The sequence below is a fragment of the Acytostelium subglobosum genome, assembly GCF_000787575.1.
Source record: "Acytostelium subglobosum LB1 DNA, scaffold: scaffold7, whole genome shotgun sequence".
Lineage (NCBI taxonomy): Eukaryota > Evosea > Eumycetozoa > Acytosteliales > Acytosteliaceae > Acytostelium > Acytostelium subglobosum.
In genome coordinates this window covers 567,952-588,134 of record NW_012236526.1, presented here as the reverse complement: position 1 = coordinate 588,134, position 20,183 = coordinate 567,952, and the positions used below count along the sequence as shown (strand labels likewise).

The window sequence follows — 20,183 nt, the reverse complement described above, 5'->3', positions numbered from 1 at the left end:
AGTCACAAGATTTGAGGAAGAGGATTGAGGGTCTACCCTACAGTGTCGCCAATCTAGAGGTCCAGAAGGTTAGTATACACAGTCACTCTACCATTTCATTGTTACACTGCGCTAACCTTCAGTTACAGCTCAATGTGTTGTGGAAACAATACACTTTCTTGGTGTTTATGGCACAGACCAATCAATACAGAATCACTGAGGACCTATACCTGTCCTACTCCATCCCATTTGGTAATAACTATGTCAACTTGTTTGGAAAAGTTGTTACCTCCTATATCCATGCACAGGTTCTACACGTTGGAGCATTCTTACATAAGTATGGGTCGTTGGATCGCCTAGCAAACTTTGGCCTAGAGAATAGACACAAGGTCGTCAAAGAGATCGTGGATGGATCCAATCATCGCTTCACTCCAGAGTTTATGCAATCATTGTTGATAGACTCGTACCTGTCGGGAGGAATGGTACCAAACATAGACGCGATCAGTGCAACCATAGAGGGTGATCGTCCAACCATTCAACCATTGAAGAGGGCCAAGTCCAACGATGCCTCAAAACAATCTCCAAGGACATGGTACAACCAGTTGGCAGAGTCCACCATCACTATATACGACTCTGAGTTCGCTTCCATCCAAGCCAACACACCGCTGTCGGTGATATCTAAGAAATATTTGTCCAATGTACTCCAAAATTATAAATTAAATAAATAATAAATACCACAATAATCTACATCAAGATCTATATCCATAACAATCATTTGTATTATTATACGACCAAACCATAATTATTTATTAATTGATCAATCAATATCTCAAAATATACATACAGTTTTGTTGACTTTGAGTCAAAATGTCTCTTTTGAGATGCCAAACACTCATTTTATTTATTGTGCACTTGTGCGTGGGATGGACCTCGCTCATATAAACTGAATCCCCACCTCGCACAGAATTGAATTTGTTGGGTAACACCATCAAACACAAATCAGGCGTGGCCCAACCAATCAAACACGCCCATAGCCAAAAATAATAATTTTTAATCGGAGTGACGCGTTCAGATAATGTGCTTTGGATCACCTACCTGTTGCGGGGCCATCTTTGTTGTGATGTGTGATTATTCTAATCCAATCTTGGATCGAACATCCCATAGCCCAACAATATCAAACCATTTAATTGTAAATTTAATTTGAAGTTGACTCTTAGCTCAATTTAACTCTTGTTGTTTGGTGTCTAAGAGACTGCCACTGGCTGAAGTGAACGGAGGAGAGTGAGAGAGTGCTCCTTTTTAGGGGCTTAGACAAGTCCAACCAGTGCACTCAACTCTGCTCAACAAGCCATTTCGATAAACACCAAATAATAATATACAGATACAGATAACTCTTATTCTCTCTTTACCTTTATAACTTAACCTAATATAACATAATGTCCACTCAATTGTTTGCCGAAGTCCAGAAGGGTGCCCCATTGAAGCACACCGACACCGTTGACAAGTCCGCCCCACTCGTCGAGCGTAAGTCACATCATGTCATCAATATAGTTGGGAAGATCCTCGCTCAATCACTCACTCAAACATATCTCTTCCTTTTCTTCTTTTTCCCATTCTTTTACCTCACTACAGCAGGCGTCACCATCAAGCAGAACCAGCACGGAGCCCTCCTCAACGAGATCTCTGCCGACCACAAGCTCGCCCACGCTGAGACCGTTGACAAGTCCGCCCCAGTCATTGATTGTACGTAATCCCAAAACCAATCAGATCAATGATTGATTATATTGACTGGATAACTAACATGAATTATTATTCCAATTCCTTTAAATATTATAGCAAGTGTCCACATTAAGGAGAACAACAGAGCCTCCCTCTTGAGCGACATCAAGGCCAAGGGACAGTAAACTCTCTCTTTTCTTTGATCATCCTTTGAGATACAAAAACATACATACAAATAATACACTATATATATTTATATATCTATATTACAAACAACAACAACAAAATATATACACCCCAACAAGTCAACGATTTTATTCCATTTCTTTTGTTAGAGTGATAAATAAATGAACAAGTACTTACTCATGTACACGACCTACTTCTCTCTCTCTCCTTATCTCTGTCTCTCACTCATCCTTCACTTCACCTCAATTAATAACTTTTGTTTACCACTTGGGGGTTGAACTAACTTGGATTTGCAAATCATTAACAATTCCATTCAATTTGGAAATCAATCTGACTATCATGACGTAGAATGATTATAAATGGATACATTTGGAATAGGATAATAATAATATATCAAACAAACTATCTTTAATTAATTAATCACAATCATGAATACCTTTAAATTCATATTCATTGTACTTGTTGTACTTGGATTATGTTCCACCTTTGTTGTAGGAATAACAAATTCTTGTTTGGATGTATGTATATTAATCAATCAATCCAAGGATAATAATAATTATTAATAATATTAACATTATTTCTTTTATTAGGATTGCCAAAATGCTTTTAAAGAATGCATAATCAAACCACCAGTTTGCCAAAACCGTTTGACTCATTGTCTCAAGCAGTGCACTAATTAATAATAAAGTCACCTATCAATCAATGATTATTCATGTAAATTGCCCCACTCTCTTCTTTAGTGTATTGCGTAATGATTCAATTGGATTGGATCGAGAGGTAGTCACTGTGAAATGTTGATAGAGGTACTCTACTGTGGACAGGAATGTTCGCTCAGAGACCACCAATGAGGCCACGTCAATGTCTTGGAACTGCTCATTGAACTTGTAGAGATATTGAATTGTCTCTTCTTCCAATCCCAGTTCCAATATCGTCGCGATGAATTGATTGAACAGGGGCTGGTTCAACACCTCAAAACCAGTGCGATCCAGCAACCACTTGAACATTGGTACATTTGCGTGCTGCAGTACATGCAGCAGACAGCTCTCGACAATCTTGATCGTGAGTCGAATGTTCTGATTGTGTTCCATTATCTTTTCTACAATGCCAATGTCGCCTCCTCGTATGGCAGCCTCTAATGATTTCTGATTGGGATGCACCATGTTGTTGGCCAAAAGGTACTCAACGACGCGCAGGTGACCATTGGCAGCGGCGTCGTGCAATGCCCTCTCGCTACATTGTTCAGTTCGATTGCGATGGAGGTAATCGACGATATGGAGATGGCCATTCTTGGCTGCGTTGTTAATCGCACTGATGTTTGTGCTCTCTGTTCGTTTCTCATTCAAGAATTGGACAATGTCCAATGAGCCATGTAGTGCAGCCTCGGCCATTGTAGTGTCCCTGCAGCCTGGGATCGAGAGGTTGTGCAGCAGCTCGATGACTGCCAACGATTGATTCTCCATCAACAAGGATGTCCATGGCACGACCATGCCATTGAGATCGCCCTTACTTATTGCCTTTTGGTGAATGTACGCCATGATGTCGACCAGACCTTTAGTGCCAGCACGGAAGAGCAGTTTGTTGATCAGTGGCAATGTCAACAGGTTGTCGTAGCGCTCAAAGAGGAAGACGACACTGTCAATGTCAGCCCTGCTGACGGCATTGTCGAAACAAACAAAGGTGCACCCTTCAGGGCGATTGTGATGTAGATAACGAATGATCTCGAGTGAGGGTGCTACATCCATGCACGCAGTGGTGAACTTGACTCGATTGCCCAGGTTGTTGCAGTCTTTGACCAAGTCCATCGAGCCACTCTGGCAAGCGTATACAGGCAGCATACTTGAGAACAGGTTGACATTGTTCAGGAGGAAGCGTGCCGTTTCAAGATGACCATTGGCAACCGCCAAGTCTGTGGCACGTGATGTTGGGGTGACATGTGCGTGAAGCAAGAGGTAGCGAACCACATCGAGATGACCATTCTGTGCGGCAACATCCAATGATTGAGTTGATGGCTTGATGTTGCTTTTGGAGTGTAGCAGCTTGATGATGTCCAGGTGGCCGCGTGCCGCAGCAGCTTCGTAGCAGTATGGTGTACATCTAACTGTTGTGTGTTGGTTGACTAGGTGTTGAATGATGTTCAGATGACCGTTTGATGCAGCCATTTCAAGACTTGATGATGAGATCGGATAGCGATGTTGTTCGACAAAGAAGCGCAGTAGCTCTAGTGAGCCACCTGCACATATACTCTCTGCTACATCAATCTGTTGCGTACTAAACAGCCAACTATTACATTGATACAATGATTGAATGAGTGTTGTTGTCGAAAGAGTATGATGATTCTTGAGTAGCCATCTTATTGAGTTTGTTGAGAAGTATACACGATGTCTTGTATTCATTATCTTATCAATGAGTAGTTCTATATATCCATTATGTATCATCCATTGTGCACTATCAATCTGATTGTATTGTAATGTTCTACGACGACGTTGTTGATGTGATTGAGAATGGGATTGAGAAGAGTCTTGACCTCCACATAACAGTCTATGTATATTAACAACATGTTGGAATACCTTATTACGTAGGTATATACTTCTGAACACTCCTCTGTATAGCTCTATACTCAATACCATTCCCTTTATCTCTATCTCTATCTTTAACTTTGTGTAGTGTTGGTTACAAAGTGTTGGCACTTTGAAGTGGATGTGAGTGAGCGAGGCGATGGATTGATTGATGGGTTCCAAAGCCATGCTCCAATCTATGGACATATCATTGTTGCCAATAAATAGATTTATTCTATCTATTCAACAAACTAACAACCTGTTTGTTGTAATCCATCCATCCAACTAACTTGATAACTATCTGAATGCGTCAGACTTCCTCTGCTTCTCAAGCTCCTCGAGGTCGGATATCAGCTTCTGCTTCTGTTGCTTCTTGAGATGATTGGCAACGTTGACCACTCCAATCACCTGTCGTACACTGAACTCAGAGTCACGTGCCAGGTTAAAGATGTCGCTGTCGGGCAGGAAGTACGCCTTGATATACTTGTCAACGTGTTGTAGATGGGGGATTGGCTTGATGGCCGACACGATCTCCAGACTGGACTGAAGCTCCTTCAGATCCATCGTCATCAGAGTTCTACCATGATTGTTGCACTTCTTGATCTTGGAGTATGAGTCGATCAATGTCTCCATCACATAGATCACAGCGTTCTCCCACAGCACATTCTTGACCTTCTGTGTCAGCACGCCACTCTTCTTCTCCACCTCGTCCAACATTCCATTGAAGAAGTGCAGTAGCTTGAATATCATATTGACATAAGGGCTTGGATTGGGTGGTGCGTCCTTGAGTTCCCAACGTGTATCATTGGCTACAATATTGATCAAGTTGTTCGGGTCCATCTAGTTTGTTGATTGATTGATTGATTGAGTTAGTGAATGCATGGAATTGTAGCGTGGACACTCTTGGAAGGTTACCTTTAGTGACTTGATAGCAATGTTCTTGTAGCATAGATTCCTTAGTGCACTGATGACACTGACTGTCTCGGAATAGAATAGATGTATAGACTCTGCCTTCTCAGCTGGTACCAGACTCTGATGTTGGATAAGGACATGTTAGTCTACAAGAGAATGATTGATTGATGGATAATGACTAAACATACCAATACTAATGGCTGTGCTTCCATGATTGCCTCAACCAAGAACATCATTGATTCTAGACCAACGACACGACATTCGAGTGAACGAGGTTGAGCAAGGTCGATCTCTGGTGATAGCTTGGGCATCGACCATTGGATTGAGATTGAGTCGTCAGTGATGCTGTTGCCACTTGCATTGTTGCCTGAACTGCCAGTGGCACCCAGTGATGAGAGTGTAGGCGGTGACTTGGAGTGATCGGAAGAGCCACGAAGTGATATTGGCGAAGATGAGAGCTTCGATTGGAACAGATGGGTGGTGTTCAACATCGAGGTCTGTGGAGGTGTCTGTCCGACAAACTTGAGCTTCAAGCGCTGCATGGTCTTCTTGAGCACTGGACTGACATTGGCAAATGTGTCCTGCTCAAAGAGGTTGGGATTGTTGCACTCGCCAAAGAATACAAACACTGTGTATACATAGTATTCGAGAAGATGGGAGATGGCCGTGAAGATGAGATAAGAGAGCTGGCGAAGGATCTTCATCATCTGCAAGTACTTTCCAATCAGACGAATGACGTTGACTGTGATGGCCGAGATGTTGGGCGAGCTAGTTGTGGTGCTGCCCGAAGACGAGTCGCTGCTGCTCTCGCCGTGTCCATTGAGTGCGTTGCCACCATTGCTGCTGCTTGATATACGATCGCCAGCGGCCTCGGACAGGGTCTTCCTGCCCTCCTTGATGAGGAATGGGTTGCCATCCTTGATGAACTGCTCAAAGAATTCGCTGCGATGGTCGTCCAATTCCAAACTGATGTGTTTGTCTGCCGCAGCGTTCAAGGCCAGGTATGGTGAGAGCAGTAGCATGGGTGTGGAGGTAGCTGTCGATGTGGCCGAGGAGTTTGCGCCTCCTGGCACAGTGGATGCAGAGATAACAGCGCCAAACTCTTGAATGTCCAACACAGTATAGTTGTTTGGCAGCAATATCTTTTGCCACATCTCATTCTCCAGCATGACCTTGAGGTTCTCGATTGTGTTCTTGTGGAAGTTCTCAAAGTAGCCCAGCGACTTCTCCTTCATTGCCGTCCGCAGGATATTCGATTCCTCTGTCGAGCTTGAGAACTCATGTCCAACTTCAATGAACTGATTGATTGATTGTAGTACCTTGATGAACTCTTCAATCTGTTTGGTTGAGTGTGAGTATGATTGTGACTTGTCTCGATTGATTGATCGAACAAACATACCTTGAATGTAGTCTTACATGCACTGAGCAAGTGCTTCACTTGGTTCTGAATCGAGTTCCACATCTGCTTCTTGTTATTACTCAGTAGCTTCAATATCTCTATATAAAACTCCTTCTCTTCATTCTCCTCTGCATTCCTATGTTGTTCCAGAAGTGATTGATGATGTTAGTCCAGATGATGAGCCCCTGCTGTCCATGTTTCAAACGTACTTGATCATCTTTAGTATGGTGATTCTCATTCGATAGTGAGCGCACATCAAGTCTGAAAGATGCTCCAGAATGGCCAACAATGATATCACATAATGGTCCTCCTTCAGCACTCCACATATATCTACAAACTTCATCCTGGATGAATGGAGAGGGTTAGAGATACGAGGACACATGGTGTCACTTCAATCAATCAATGTGACTTACGAGTTGAGCTCCTCGGGTCGAGTATAATTGTTATAAAGGTGTGACCTTAGTATCTTCCTGGTGTGATCCTCGATGTTTAGGATGAAGTTCTGGTGTACCCTATCCTTTAGATGTTGTTTCTGTTGCAAATAGAGATAGCCACGCATGATCTTCTCAAACGTGTTCTCATTGAAGTTGTGACATATCTCTGTGAATGTCGAGTCAATCTTGTCGATGATGCCCATTTGGTTCGACTGAGTGAGGGAGCTGTGTCAGTCATTCAATCGAGCCGTCAATCAAAATGTGACGACGATGACATACCTGGAAGCTTGAAGTGATGTTTGATATACAGGTGTAGTGGGCAGAGGAGAGAATGGTTTTGTTTGAGGTCTGGCTGTAGAGGATGGCGTTGGGGAAGTCGTGAATCTCTAGAAGTCGATCGACCTTCTTTGTTGCATTGTTGATGTCTCTAATCTTCTCGATCTCTTGATGTAGGTATTGATATATCTGCTTCTTACGATACTTCTGCAGCAAGATGAATCCAAATGCTGTCAAGTCCTTCTGTACCTCGTTCAGGTAGTGTTTGCCAGACTTGCACATGACAGCCGAGTGTGCCAGGTCCTTCTCGATCTCATATACCTGTGACATGCCTTCAACTGTATGGTTGTATCGTTTGTTTGTGTCAGCTGATGATGATTATGGTGCACCAATCAATCAATGATCAATCATACCAAAACTGTTATAACTCTTCATGATAAGTCCATTGAACTTGGAGTCGATTGCTTCATAGAAGCCATATATCTTTACAGACAGCTGGTCGATGCCGTCAATGGTTGAGTCTTTGTCGACCTGATCCAATAGGTATCCAATGTTAAAGTCCTCCTTAAAGTACTCAGGGTCAATCCTGTCTATCGTTCGATTGATCTTCTCGACCTATATATACATATTGTGTGTCAGTGATTGATGGAAGATACAGATGTGTATGTCTGGACTGGACTACATACCTGCTCAGGCGTAATCTCATTGAAGTAGGAGTGTTTGTTACCCTTACGGGCTGACAACAACTGAGACACTGATGAAAGAGTGTTCAAGTTTGATGTGATTGAGAATAGGTCCACATCACTCTCTGTACGTTTCATTGTGCCATTGCTACTACTATTTAAGCTATTGGTACTTCTATTCATTATATATTGTTGTTATTGTTCCTCAATGATTGAATGATTGATTGAATGACACAACAATTGGGTTGAGTCGGTCACCTTATATATATATATATGTTGTCTTTGTTTCTTTATTAATTTATATATGTATATCTATCTCTATATATTATGTATTTGTACGAAGATCGCAGATTGTCAAACTATCTATCTTGCAGACCAAAATGACCAACACACACTGTTTATGGCAAACATTGCACTCAAGAACCCTTTCATTGTGAAGTGGTCAAGTGTGTGTTGACTTTGAAGGACCTGTCACCTCACGACTCTATAATTGTAGTTCCACTTTAACAAATATCAACCTTATCTGTATCAAAGAATATATCTACTCAATCATTCAAACAATCAATCAATCATATTCACAATGTTGTGTGATCCCACAAGATTATCTCGGAAACTATTCAGATCCAGAGGTCGAGGAACACAATGACACAACCCCTTCCCATCACAACAACTTCAAAAGTGTCTCTTCGATCAACTTGTTGATTAATTAATAATAGCTTATTATCTGTGACAACAAGAACAAACAAAGATAACATGGAGTTCACAAAGAGTACGATTCTAATACAAAGTACAACTGGTGGTGCATTACTATTCAAACAAGACGAACAGACTATTGTTAAAGAGATATGTGAGAATGGTAGACATACTATACTCAGTGTGAATACATTGGTTGATATACCTCAGGCACTCAATCAATATGATGCAGACTATCCAATTGTAATGATCGTCATTCATTGTACAACCGATCAGATTGATTCCACGTTGGAATGTCTCAGCGACATTAGGACCAAACGTAAAATGCCATCGTTTGTCCTCGTCTATCTCGACCCATCCCAGCGTGCCGGCGGTGACATTCGCTTCTCACAAGAGTCGTCGCGTCTCCTAACTGCTGGCGCATCAATGGCCACCAACAAGTAAGTTTGGGTCGGAGTTGCTACTATACAACGTAATGCTGACTTTGACTGACTTCCCTCTATCACTCCCTCAGTGTACATGATATCCTTCATGTAATGGGCGCAATGAGAACGACTATGCGTGTAAGTGGCAAGTACTCGTGTCCAATGTGTAGGGAGGGTGGTCTGGCCACTCAACTGGATAGTGAGGACATCAAGGAGCATATATTCCTATTCCACCCTTCAGAGGACTTCAACGAGATCGCCAAGAAGATTCCAAAGTGTCCAATATGCAAGGAACAACCAGCACGCATTGGTTTCCATCTGTTCAATGATCATGCGCCACCTGGCGCGCACAATGAGAAGGAGATGTCACTCAGCACTGTCTACCCTTTCTGTCTTGTAGTGGTGCGACGACGACGTGATGGAAGATTCCTTCTTGTGCACGAGGTGGCAAAGATGGGCTGGTGGCTACCAGGAGGCCGCGTCAACATTGGCGAATCACTCCAAACGGCGGCAGTTCGCGAGACCAAAGAGGAAGCCGGTATCGACGTGGAGATCAAGGGTATACTTCGCTTTGAGTACTCGCCACATCGAGGATACTCGCGACTACGTCTGATCTTCTATGGCGAGCCTGTGGACGATGATCAGCTGCCCAAGACTGTACCAGACTACGAATCACTTGGTGCTGCCTACGTGTCTGCTGACGATCTATCCACTCTACAACTACGAGGCAAAGAGCCAAGCATCTGGTTCAACTATGTCCACAATGGTGGTGTTATCCATCCCATTGACATGCTGTCCTTGGAGAATGCCAAGCCATCAATGCCCACTGTTGTCCCCAAGTGATAACAACAAGTGTTTGTACATTAAATATACCATAAAGGATCAAAGGATCGATCATGTTGTTAACTTTACTTCTTATATGATGATGAAGGTAGTGTAGGAAACTCCTTCATGTGACCTTGAGAATGATTGGCTTTGAGTATCATTTTGTTGAAGAAGTAGAGGAGGAATGGCAATGGATTGAACATTGATAGTGGATAGGGAGTTGTCGAGTATGTTCTAAGGAGGTAGTACGAATGGTATGTCATTATAAATGACAAAATATGAAGTCTGACTACAGATTGATAGTTCTGTATAAGTTGTGATCGATTGAACTTGACTCCAAACACCTTGTATACAGAGCCTTGTCTGTATAATGTTATTAAAGGTGCCATCATATTTCTTCCATGTATGTTATTGTTGAATAGTACACCGCCAGGTTGTACAGTGAGATGGAATGAATGGTATAGAGTGATTGGGAACAATACCATGTAACAGAATAGGAAGAATAGGTATAGAATTAATCCATATGTCTCATAATAGTATCCTTTGGTATCGTTTTTTATACCAATACTGATCATCTTATATATAGCTGGCATTGTATCAAAGTTACTTGGTACCAACCAAATATAAAGGAACCATGTGAATGCCAAGAGACTCAATAATATAATGTTGATCAGATCAATTTTGAATGATGGCATTGGTTGAATGAGGAGGGATTGATTGGTTGAGTGATAGAGTGAGTGAGAGTGATTGATTGGAATAGTTCCAGTTTGATTGATTGAATATATGATTGTTGGACAAAAGATGTAAAATGATTACACTGATAGGATGATCATGTGACTGGAAAAGATGAGTCATCACTTTCTAGATTCTTACTTGTAAATATACCCTAACCCCTGCCCTAACCCTTGCCCTTGCCCTTGCCCTTACCATTACCATTACGTAATAGACAACCTTCATGGGAATGATTTATTTGAATGATACTGCCACTCGTTGGATTGGTATGTCATGTGGATTGCATTGAATGAATGAAAGGATTGAGAGTTGTTTACAATGAGTAGTTGTTGGCAGTGCTGTTGATTCCATTAAAGATGAAAGAGTTGTTCAAGGGGACGTACTGGTGAGTGATCAGCTTGATGATCTCCTGTGAAGCGACGCCACCCATCAGCGAGGCAATGTTGTGCAGCTCACAGCTGCCATAGCGAGTGATTTCAGTGATGTACTCATCCTTGATCAGCTGGGATGGCACCGAGAGCTCGGTGAGCAGCGTGGAGAGACTGTTCTTTAGCAGCGCAATGTCACCCTCGACGTCCTCATCGTTGAATCCAGGGTATCTGTTGTAGGTCTGGTAGAATCGCTCGACGCCACGCAACAGGATATAGAATACAAGGTTGGAATCTGGCTGCTCCAGGTCCGACACGAGCGTGGCCGACTTGGGCGACGCGTGCTCCTCAGCCAACGACCTGTATCTGATCAGACACAAGAACCTGGAGTTCTTGCAGAACTTCTTGATCAGCTCGGCTGGGACCGATGAGCGGCCTGCGGCTGAAACGATCGCTGACACCTTGGCGGTGAACTCATCGAGGTCGGCAAGTGCCTTGTCGTGATAGATCTGTTGCAGGTTGACATAGCTGACCGTGTCGGCGGTGATGTCTGGGATGTTGCCTTGGAGGGGCATCACACCGTGCACCTCGACAAACTTCTTGAGGGCAGCGACCAACACCCAAAAGTCGGTGGAGGTCTCGGTGATGTTGGCAGCGTTGGCGTCGTTCAGAATGTCCTTGATGTCGGACGAGATTGATGGTGGCTGCAAAGCCTTCCAGAGTCCCTGCACTCCCTCTCTAAAGTTCAGCTCGTCGTGGTAGTTTCTCGAGTGCGAGATGAAGAACTGCTTGAACTCCTCCTTCTCGGCTCTGGTCTCTGGCATCTTGCCGTTGGACTTCTCGTTTCTCCACCTCTTCAAGAAGTAGATCATCAACAAGATGTATGGCACATGTCCGTGCTCGTGTGAGTTGAGACCTTCCAACTTCAACTCATCAGCCAACACCTCCACCTCCTTGAATGGATTGTAGATTCTCAAGTCATCCAATGGTGTATCTGGCTTGGACTCGATAACTATGGTTATGTTTGGTAAGTATTGAGTTAGTAAGGTGGCGAGACTACACACTTATCTTGAGGACTACTCACTTGCATGCTCTGGAGCAGCCAATCTAAGGTAACCAATGTATCCATAGGCAGAGACTACGACGAGGGGGATGTTGAGACCCCAGAGGTATTGTGCCAGGGTGAGGAGAGCTGACTCTGGTAGACGGTTGGCAATGACCAAGTCAAAGTCCTTGAAGAAGCTGATCTTCTCGTTGATAAGCTGGATGGGATCTTCGTCACAAGAGAATCCCTTGACACGATCGTTCAACTCTCTAAGAAACTCTGTCACCTTTTGTGCTCTTGGTTGACCAATGCAAGATTGATCCAAAAAGAAGTTGTTGCCCAGATCAGAGGCAGTGACCTTCTGTCCATCTACTACTGTGAATGCTCCAATTCCTATTCATTCATTCATGATCATGAGTTAGTTGTTGAGTTGGTGATGATGTTGATAACGATGACATACCTGGGAGGACCAGGTTCTTCAGAGTCTCTGTGCCTGTTGCAGTGCCATTGATTAGACAGATGTGTGACTTCTCAAGTGTAGCTTGACCTTCCTCTCCCCAGAGTCTAAGTTGACGATCGTATTTCTCTGTATCAGTCATTCTTATTTTGATTGATTGATATAAGTTATCTGTATTTGTATATAAATAATAATAATAATAATAGTATTATGTAACTAACTAATGAAAGGATGATTAATTGGTGCCTCATCTTCACTCATTCAATCTATTTTCTTGGATTCATTCATGAATCAAAAGACAGAACTTCAGATCTTTTTCATTAATGATGCAAAGTCTGTTCACCATAAATGTGGGGGTGGCAGCCACTGGATTGAATGATTGACAGAATGATTGACTGGAGAGGATGATTGACAGATTGATTGACACAATGACTGAATTGGTATCCACATACATCATGCATGAAATTGCACTTGGCATTAGCATTATAAATATACATCAACAACAACATAAACAATTGTTAAAACAACAACAACTACAAATATTTATATAAAGAGATAGAAAGACAAGATAGAAAGAGAGAGAGAGAATAAGATATGGAGATAGTTGAAGTAAAGATAAAGGAGAGGTTGACAAAGAATCCAAATGGAATATGTCCTTATTGTGAACAAGTTATAAACTTGTATATTGATAGCAATCATATATTGCAATGCTTCTTCATTCATTTGAAACAAATGAAGAATATGTCCTACAACTTGGAGTTCACCACCCGTCTAGACAACCGCCAAGACAATGTCATCTACATCCCGCCCAACTGTCACAAACTAATCAAGAGTCTATCCAAAGCCGTCAACCAGGATGTCAATCCTCCAAAGGTTGAACTAGTGGCCAACCAACTACCACCTCTTCCACCAACAAAGGAAGCCAAAACCATTGAACTACCAGGTCCAGTAGCACCAGTGTCTGTCCCCAAGGTTGAGAGCAAAGTGAAAAGGTGCGAAGTGTCTCACATTTACAACCCTCATCAACTTTGTAAATCCAATTGCTACGATTTCCAGAGCAACCTTTACCTTTGCTTTGGTCCCAATGAGTACTTCCTCTGTAAGAAGTCACACTTTGTCCTGGACAACGTCTTCCAACAGCTAGTAAAGGTGATTGGGTGCACCCAGGAGGACCCGGGATGGAAACCATCCAAGGAGAAGGTGGGCAATCATGGTTGCCACATTGAAGGATGTGCAGTTGGACCGTCGGGATACTATCGAATCAAAGGCGTAGTTCCCAAATGGAGCAACGTTGAACCAGACAAAGTTCCATACCTCTACTTCTGCTCCTTCTCCCATCTAAACCTCTATCGCAGCATGATACGATATGGATTTATGACCTACTTGATGACATATCTCCCGAGTATGTATGAAATGGATGATACTACTGCTGTTTAACATCATATTCTAACTGATTTATCAACCAATTATAAAGACGCAAAGAATAGAGTTGCCGGCAAAGGTAGAAGAACTCTACCCGCAGTTCAGCCAGAGGTTGAAGAGGATATAGCTGATCAAGTTGTACATCCACCTACAAAGAAGTCCAGAATAGTGTTTGTGAGTAGGCAGGCACTACTACAACAACAACAACAACAACAACAACAAAAGGCCCAACACACAACAGTTTCATCTGTGGCTGCAGGCAAGACAAGGAGGAATGCATTCAACAATGCTATTGATAACTGTAGGAAGAGAAAGTCTATTCTCATTGATTCCGATGGTGATAACACTGATGATGAAGAGTATGATGATGATGATGACGATGACACCTCAGAATATGAGGATATTGATGACGACATTGACTATATTCCAAGTGATGAAGATGATGTTGACTACTAATAGAGTCAAGTAGTCATTGAGTGATAGAGTGATTGACTGATTGATTGATCGATGAGATGAGAAGTATGAATAAATATGCACAACAATGTTTAAAAATGAGCGAGTGAGATGAGTTGTGTCTTTCACCTTTTTTGCAAACTGGATTGATTGATTGACAGAACAATAATGATTGTAAAGAGATAGTGGTTCTCGTTATTGATTCTCATCCATTAACTCATCCATTCATCCATTCATCCTTTAATTCATATATTTATTCAAAGATAGAGAGATAGAGATAGAGAGAAAGTAAAGAGATGGAAATTATAGAATCAAAGATAAAGGAGAGACTGACAAAGAATCCAAATGGAATATGTCCATATTGTGAACAAGTTATAAACTTGTATATTGATAGCAATCATATATTACAATGTTTCTTTATTCATTTGAAACAGATGAGGAATATATCATACAACTTGGAGTTCACCACCCGTCTAGACAACCGTGAGGAGGGTGCCACAAGCTTGTCAAGAGGCAATACAAAGCTGTGGGACAGTATGTCAAGCCATCATCAGTTGAACTGTCTAACTCATCATTGGTCACGGTCAACCCTGCGCCCTCTACTCCTCTGCCACCGATGGTGCACCCTACCTTAGAAGCACATCGTCCAACAACAACTGCAGGGAAAAGGTGATAAGAAGAAGAGGTGTTCGTTCGACCGAGGCTGAGGAGGAGGAGGTGGAAGAGGAGGTGGAAGAGGAAGTGGTTGAGGACCTGAAGGTAGTGGTACGTCCATTCATACATAGGAAGAGGAGGATTGAGGACAAGCGACCAGTAGAACAACAACAACAACAACAACAACTGGCCAAACAAACTACTGTTTCGTCTTTAGCTGCTGCCAAGTCAAGGAGGTTTTCCAACTCTGTTGCTACAGCTTGCTTCATCATGTCGGAAGCGAAAGGCTATTCTCATCCAGATTACACTGATGATGAATCCTCAGAAGACGATGACGACGATGAAGACTATGAGCCAAGCGAAAGTGATGATGATGATAACTAGACAGAGTGATTGAATGAGAATGAAGTTGAATGTATTATATTTACCTAGAGGTTGATTGCAATTGAAGTGAAGATGATAACGACAACGAAACCAGATATTTTTGATCACTTTCGTTCATTGTGAAGGTTATTTGATTGACCGAATGTGATAATGTTCATTTACAGTATTATACAACTAGGCAGTAAGAGAGAAAGAGAGTGAGATATGGATATTGTTGAAGCAAAGATAAAGGATAGGTTGTCAAGGAATCCAAGTGGAATATGTTCCTTTTGTGAACAAGTTATAAACTTATATACAGAGAGCAGTCATATACTACAATGCTTCTTCATTCATTTGAAACAAATGAAGAACATGTCCTGCGACCTAGAGTTCACCACTCGTCTAGACAACCGCGAGGAGGGTGTCATCTACATTCCTCCCAATTGCCACAAGCTTGTCAAGAGGCTATCCAAAGCAGTTGGCCATAATGGCAAGCCATCACCATCATCATCTGTTCAGCCAGTGCCAGCTGCACCTGCATCATCGATACAATCATCAATACCAGTCCTTGTCAACAACCCAATACCTCCTCCTCCTCCTTCTCCTCCTCCTCCACAACCACAACCACAACGGCAACCACAAATGGTAGTTCCACCAATCAATGAAGTGTCTGGTCTAGCAGAAGCGCAAATGCCTATCATATCCAAGGTTGAGAACCTCAGGACGACAAAGTGCATAGTGTCACACATCGTCAACCATCACAAAAAGCTCTGTGCCAGGCAAAGCTTCCACTTTGCGGACAACCTTTACATTTGCTTCGGTGACTACGAGTACTTCCTTTGTCGCAAGACACACTTTAGAGAGGACGACACATTCAAACAGCTACTACAACTGAATGGCGTTGGGCCACTCGAGGATCCAGCCTGGAAACCATCCAAGCCAAAGATAGGCGCTCCTGGTTGCCACATTGAAGGATGCAGGGTTGTCCCGACTGGATACTTTCGGATCAAAGGCATTGTTCCCAATTGGAGCACCGTTGATCCAGACAAAGTTCCATACCTCTACTTCTGCTCCTTCTGCCATCTAGACCTGTACCGAAGTTTGATCAGATATGGATTCATTTCATACTTGATCACTTATCTACCGAGTATGTATGAATGAATGAATGAATGGAAGGAGGGACTGTTGTTGTCCACCGATCATTACTAACATTACAACAATATAGATGCAAAGAGGATGGTGGCGATAAAAAATAACAGATCATCAGCTCGTAATGAGCTTGAGGAAGAGGATGATGGGGCGGAGGAGGTTGAAGAAGAAGAAGAGGTGATACGTCCACCAACAAAGAAGACCACGCCATTCATACTTAGGAAGAAGATAGAGGACAAGAAACACCAAGCCAATCAAACTACTGCCCCACCTTCTGGCAAGCCAAGGAGGTCGGCATTCAACACTGCTGTTGCTGCCTGCACCAAGCGAAAGGCTTCTCATATCGAGAATGATTACGTATACCCTGGTGAGGATGGTGATGATGAAGATGAAGATGATGTTGATGATGATGGTGATGCTTACTTGGAGGATGACGACCAAGAGGAATAAAGAATGTATTATAATAACTACGATACTGCTAAGGAGGGGAGGCTGATGTTGACAGTTTAATGAACATAGGGTAAGGGTTGGGAATGGGGAGAGAGTTGGGATGATAGAGTTGGTGACGAGATGGATGAGGTACTGCTCAACCAGTCAATGAGCACCAACTATCTTGACCAATGACCAACTAACTAACTAGTAGTTCCTTTGAAGGATGATTGTGATAATTGGAATGGCCAATAACATCGATATGATGATGAAATGCTCTTTACACAGGACGAGGAGAGAGGTGCTCTTCTCTTTGGTGACCGAGACGGACGCGGAGTATCGGGAGTGTTGGTTGTTCTTGTGGTGGTTGTGCTGTTGGCTGCGAGCCGACTTGCCCTTGGACGACGAGGCAGATCCTGGCACTGACTTGCTGCTCTTCTTCTTCCTGTTGGTCATCAGCGAGGAGGATGACTGCTTGCCCAAGAGTGATACGCCAAGTGCCTGATCAGTGGACATGTTGCTGCCATAGTCTGACTGTTGGGACTCGTCTTGGTGTGAGTCTGTCTCGCTTGTTGTGTTCTCCAATGAGTCCTCGGCCATTGTACTGGGCGATGACTCCAACTCCTCGACAGAGTCCTTTAAGAAGGTCCTCAATCCACCAACCTCCTCTTGCTGCTGTTGCTCCTTGTCCYTGCTGAAGTACTTTTTGTTGCTCCYTTTACATGCTGTACGTCTGGCTGAACCTGAACATCCTTTGCTACCTGCTCAACGACATTCTTGTCAGCTTCTCGATGGACCACAATGCTACTTGAAGCCTGTTGTTCCTGAAGCTGTTGTTGTTGTTGATCGGTGGTTGATTGAGATGATGATAATGGGGAAGGGGACGGAGTTGTGGCCTCTGCCATTGGTGGTGATTGTTGCTGCTGCTGTTGCTGCTTTGGCCTTTGCTGTTGCAGTAACATTTGATGTAGATTATCTCCACTGGGCTCTGTTGATCTATTGAAGCTACCACTGAGCGACCTAGGATACTCCTTTCGTTTGTATCCTGAGCCAGGCGTCGATGGATGCTGTTGTTGCTGTGTAGACTGATTGCGATCATATGTTCGATGATTACTGCTGCCATTACCATTGCCGGCGTATCCATTGCTGTTGTTGTGACGACTGGGACTGGGCGATGGGATAAGGTCTGCTGCTGACGAGTTGACCAAAGAGGAGTTTGAGTACTTGAGTTGTGGAGTTGACTTGAAGTGGTGGCTGTTGTTGTTGCTGGTGATGCTGTTTGTCGATGTCTTTAGTGATACAAATTGTAGTGAAGGCGTTGATTGACTCTTCTTGTGGATGGAGTAGTCCTTGGGCTTGTGACGGACGGATGGCGACTGGCCCACCAATGGTGAAGGTGGTGAGTCGGTCCTGGTTGGAGTGGCCGGCGTGGCACCATCCTCTAGATATAACTTTGGCGAAGACAACTCTCGCTTGGGTGTCTGTGGCGACATTGCATACTTGTGCGCCTGATACTTAAACGACTTGCCCAGTATAAAGCTTGACAACTCTGATGAAGTCCTATCGATAATCTCCTGGTTATCGCCAGTCTTGTTCCAAATATTGACTACATGTCTGTTTGGACGCACGGACAGGACGAATCCACACTAAAGAATGGCGCGCATTGATGGACATATTGTTAGTAAGTCGACCCATCATCATTCATTCAATCAATCAATCACTGTACTTACAATATCTGTACTATATTCCAGTTGCTCTCCTATCAACGTCAGAATTGTACGCATGACAATGTTACTTGCTTGATCAGGTGAACACATGAGTGTCCACTTGCCACCGTTCTGATTGGCTGGGTCCTCCCATGTTGGATCGACTCCACTCTTAAACAGACGAAGATTGGCATTCTGCGGCAGTAGTGATACATCAAGTAAGTTGTTCCAATATCTCCAGAATCCCTATTATTGATTGATTGATTGATTGACTATAAGTATGAGGCGCCGGCCAGACTTGTCCACACGCAACTGCGTGGATAAACATACCTGAACAGAGTTAAAGGAACCTAAGTTCTTTACATAGGATTGGTAGTTCTCGCATGTTGATCCCTTGGGAGCACCTTCGTCGTAATAGAACACCCATTCACATTCCAGCATTATCTCCTTGCTCTCCTCTGTGGCAGGTTTGCCGTCATCATCTTTGACAAGATCCCCACTTGCTATTGGTGGTGGTGGCTCCAAAGATGTTGTTGGAAGCTGTTCACTACCTTCATCCTCTATTGTTGTTGATGCATCGCAAGTCGATGGTTCTTCCTCATTCTCCTCTGACTCGGACTCCGACTCATAGTGCTGCCCGTCATCATCCTCCTCCAACTCTTGTTGTTCATCCACTTCTTGAACTGTATGAACCATTGTGTCTTGGTGAACATCCTCCTCGACATTGGCCTCCTCCTCTTCCTCTCGAGCGTCGTCACTTTGATGTACATTCTCGTGAACAATGTCCGATGATCTGGCCGTGGCCGACACTTCAGTGTTGTTCTCATCGATTAGATTTGTTGAAGATGAATTGACATTGTTGACATCGTGATTGGAATCCTCCAGAGGTATTGACAATGAGGGTGCAGAATGATGTAGATGATGATGATGTTGTGCCATTCGAATCTGTTGCTGTTGCTGTTGCTGCTGTTGTTCTTGCTGCTCTTGATCATCATCCATATGCTGTTTGTTTAAGTCTGTTGCCAACAATACATTCTGTTGTTCAATTGCACAACTCATTATAATGATATGGTTGATAGTACAGTATGTATATATATATATGTATTTAAAAGATATTATATATGATATGTATGATTATGTTGATTGATTGAGAGTGATGTGATATGGTCTATTTATAAAGGGTACAAAGTTATCCTCTTTAAGATAATTGATTGACAGATGGATGATTGTTGTGAAGGTTGATAGGATGTCAACCTTTGGGAGGTTGTAGGATGCTTGTTGTTGCTCTTGTTGTCGATTGACTGACTGACTGAGTTGAG

At 43.0% G+C, this 20,183-nt stretch overlaps 8 protein-coding genes across 8 annotated transcripts; 4 read left to right on the top strand and 4 right to left on the bottom strand.

Moving 5' to 3' along the window:
* Positions 1-1,415: 1,415 nt before the first annotated feature.
* Positions 1,416-1,883, top strand: SAMD00019534_041170 (hypothetical protein; the record flags this gene model as incomplete). Its single annotated transcript, XM_012900622.1, has 3 exons — positions 1,416-1,503; positions 1,612-1,722; positions 1,816-1,883. 3 exons carry the CDS (start codon positions 1,416-1,418, stop codon positions 1,881-1,883), a joined length of 267 nt encoding a protein of 88 aa, XP_012756076.1.
* A 753-nt stretch (positions 1,884-2,636) lies between these two features.
* On the bottom strand, positions 2,637-4,511 carry SAMD00019534_041160 (hypothetical protein; the record flags this gene model as incomplete). Its single annotated transcript, XM_012900621.1, has 1 exon — positions 2,637-4,511. A coding segment is annotated over one exon (1,875 nt), but the record flags the coding sequence as incomplete, so codon positions are not given.
* A 225-nt stretch (positions 4,512-4,736) lies between these two features.
* On the bottom strand, positions 4,737-8,281 carry SAMD00019534_041150 (hypothetical protein; the record flags this gene model as incomplete). The annotated part of the gene is made up of 9 exons (XM_012900620.1): positions 4,737-5,279; positions 5,355-5,471; positions 5,540-6,688; positions 6,751-6,886; positions 6,960-7,094; positions 7,164-7,396; positions 7,464-7,798; positions 7,874-8,075; positions 8,147-8,281. The coding sequence occupies 9 exons, from the start codon at positions 8,279-8,281 to the stop codon at positions 4,737-4,739; spliced, it is 2,985 nt and encodes a 994-aa protein (XP_012756074.1).
* An 879-nt stretch (positions 8,282-9,160) lies between these two features.
* On the top strand, positions 9,161-10,104 carry SAMD00019534_041140 (hypothetical protein; the record flags this gene model as incomplete). Its single annotated transcript, XM_012900619.1, has 2 exons — positions 9,161-9,276; positions 9,351-10,104. 2 exons carry the CDS (start codon positions 9,161-9,163, stop codon positions 10,102-10,104), a joined length of 870 nt encoding a protein of 289 aa, XP_012756073.1.
* Positions 10,105-11,131: 1,027 nt separating this feature from the next.
* Positions 11,132-12,830, bottom strand: SAMD00019534_041130 (hypothetical protein; the record flags this gene model as incomplete). The annotated part of the gene is made up of 3 exons (XM_012900618.1): positions 11,132-12,198; positions 12,271-12,624; positions 12,692-12,830. 3 exons carry the CDS (start codon positions 12,828-12,830, stop codon positions 11,132-11,134), a joined length of 1,560 nt encoding a protein of 519 aa, XP_012756072.1.
* Positions 12,831-13,429: 599 nt separating this feature from the next.
* SAMD00019534_041120 (hypothetical protein) lies at positions 13,430-14,566 on the top strand (the record flags this gene model as incomplete). Its single annotated transcript, XM_012900617.1, has 2 exons — positions 13,430-14,090; positions 14,163-14,566. 2 exons carry the CDS (start codon positions 13,430-13,432, stop codon positions 14,564-14,566), a joined length of 1,065 nt encoding a protein of 354 aa, XP_012756071.1.
* A 1,239-nt stretch (positions 14,567-15,805) lies between these two features.
* On the top strand, positions 15,806-17,149 carry SAMD00019534_041110 (hypothetical protein; the record flags this gene model as incomplete). Its single annotated transcript, XM_012900616.1, has 2 exons — positions 15,806-16,727; positions 16,806-17,149. Coding segments are annotated over 2 exons (1,266 nt in total), but the record flags the coding sequence as incomplete, so codon positions are not given.
* Positions 17,150-17,365: 216 nt separating this feature from the next.
* On the bottom strand, positions 17,366-19,863 carry SAMD00019534_041100 (hypothetical protein; the record flags this gene model as incomplete). Its single annotated transcript, XM_012900615.1, has 4 exons — positions 17,366-17,782; positions 17,881-18,804; positions 18,889-19,110; positions 19,195-19,863. The coding sequence occupies 4 exons, from the start codon at positions 19,861-19,863 to the stop codon at positions 17,366-17,368; spliced, it is 2,232 nt and encodes a 743-aa protein (XP_012756069.1).
* Between the last annotated feature and the right edge of the window lie 320 nt (positions 19,864-20,183).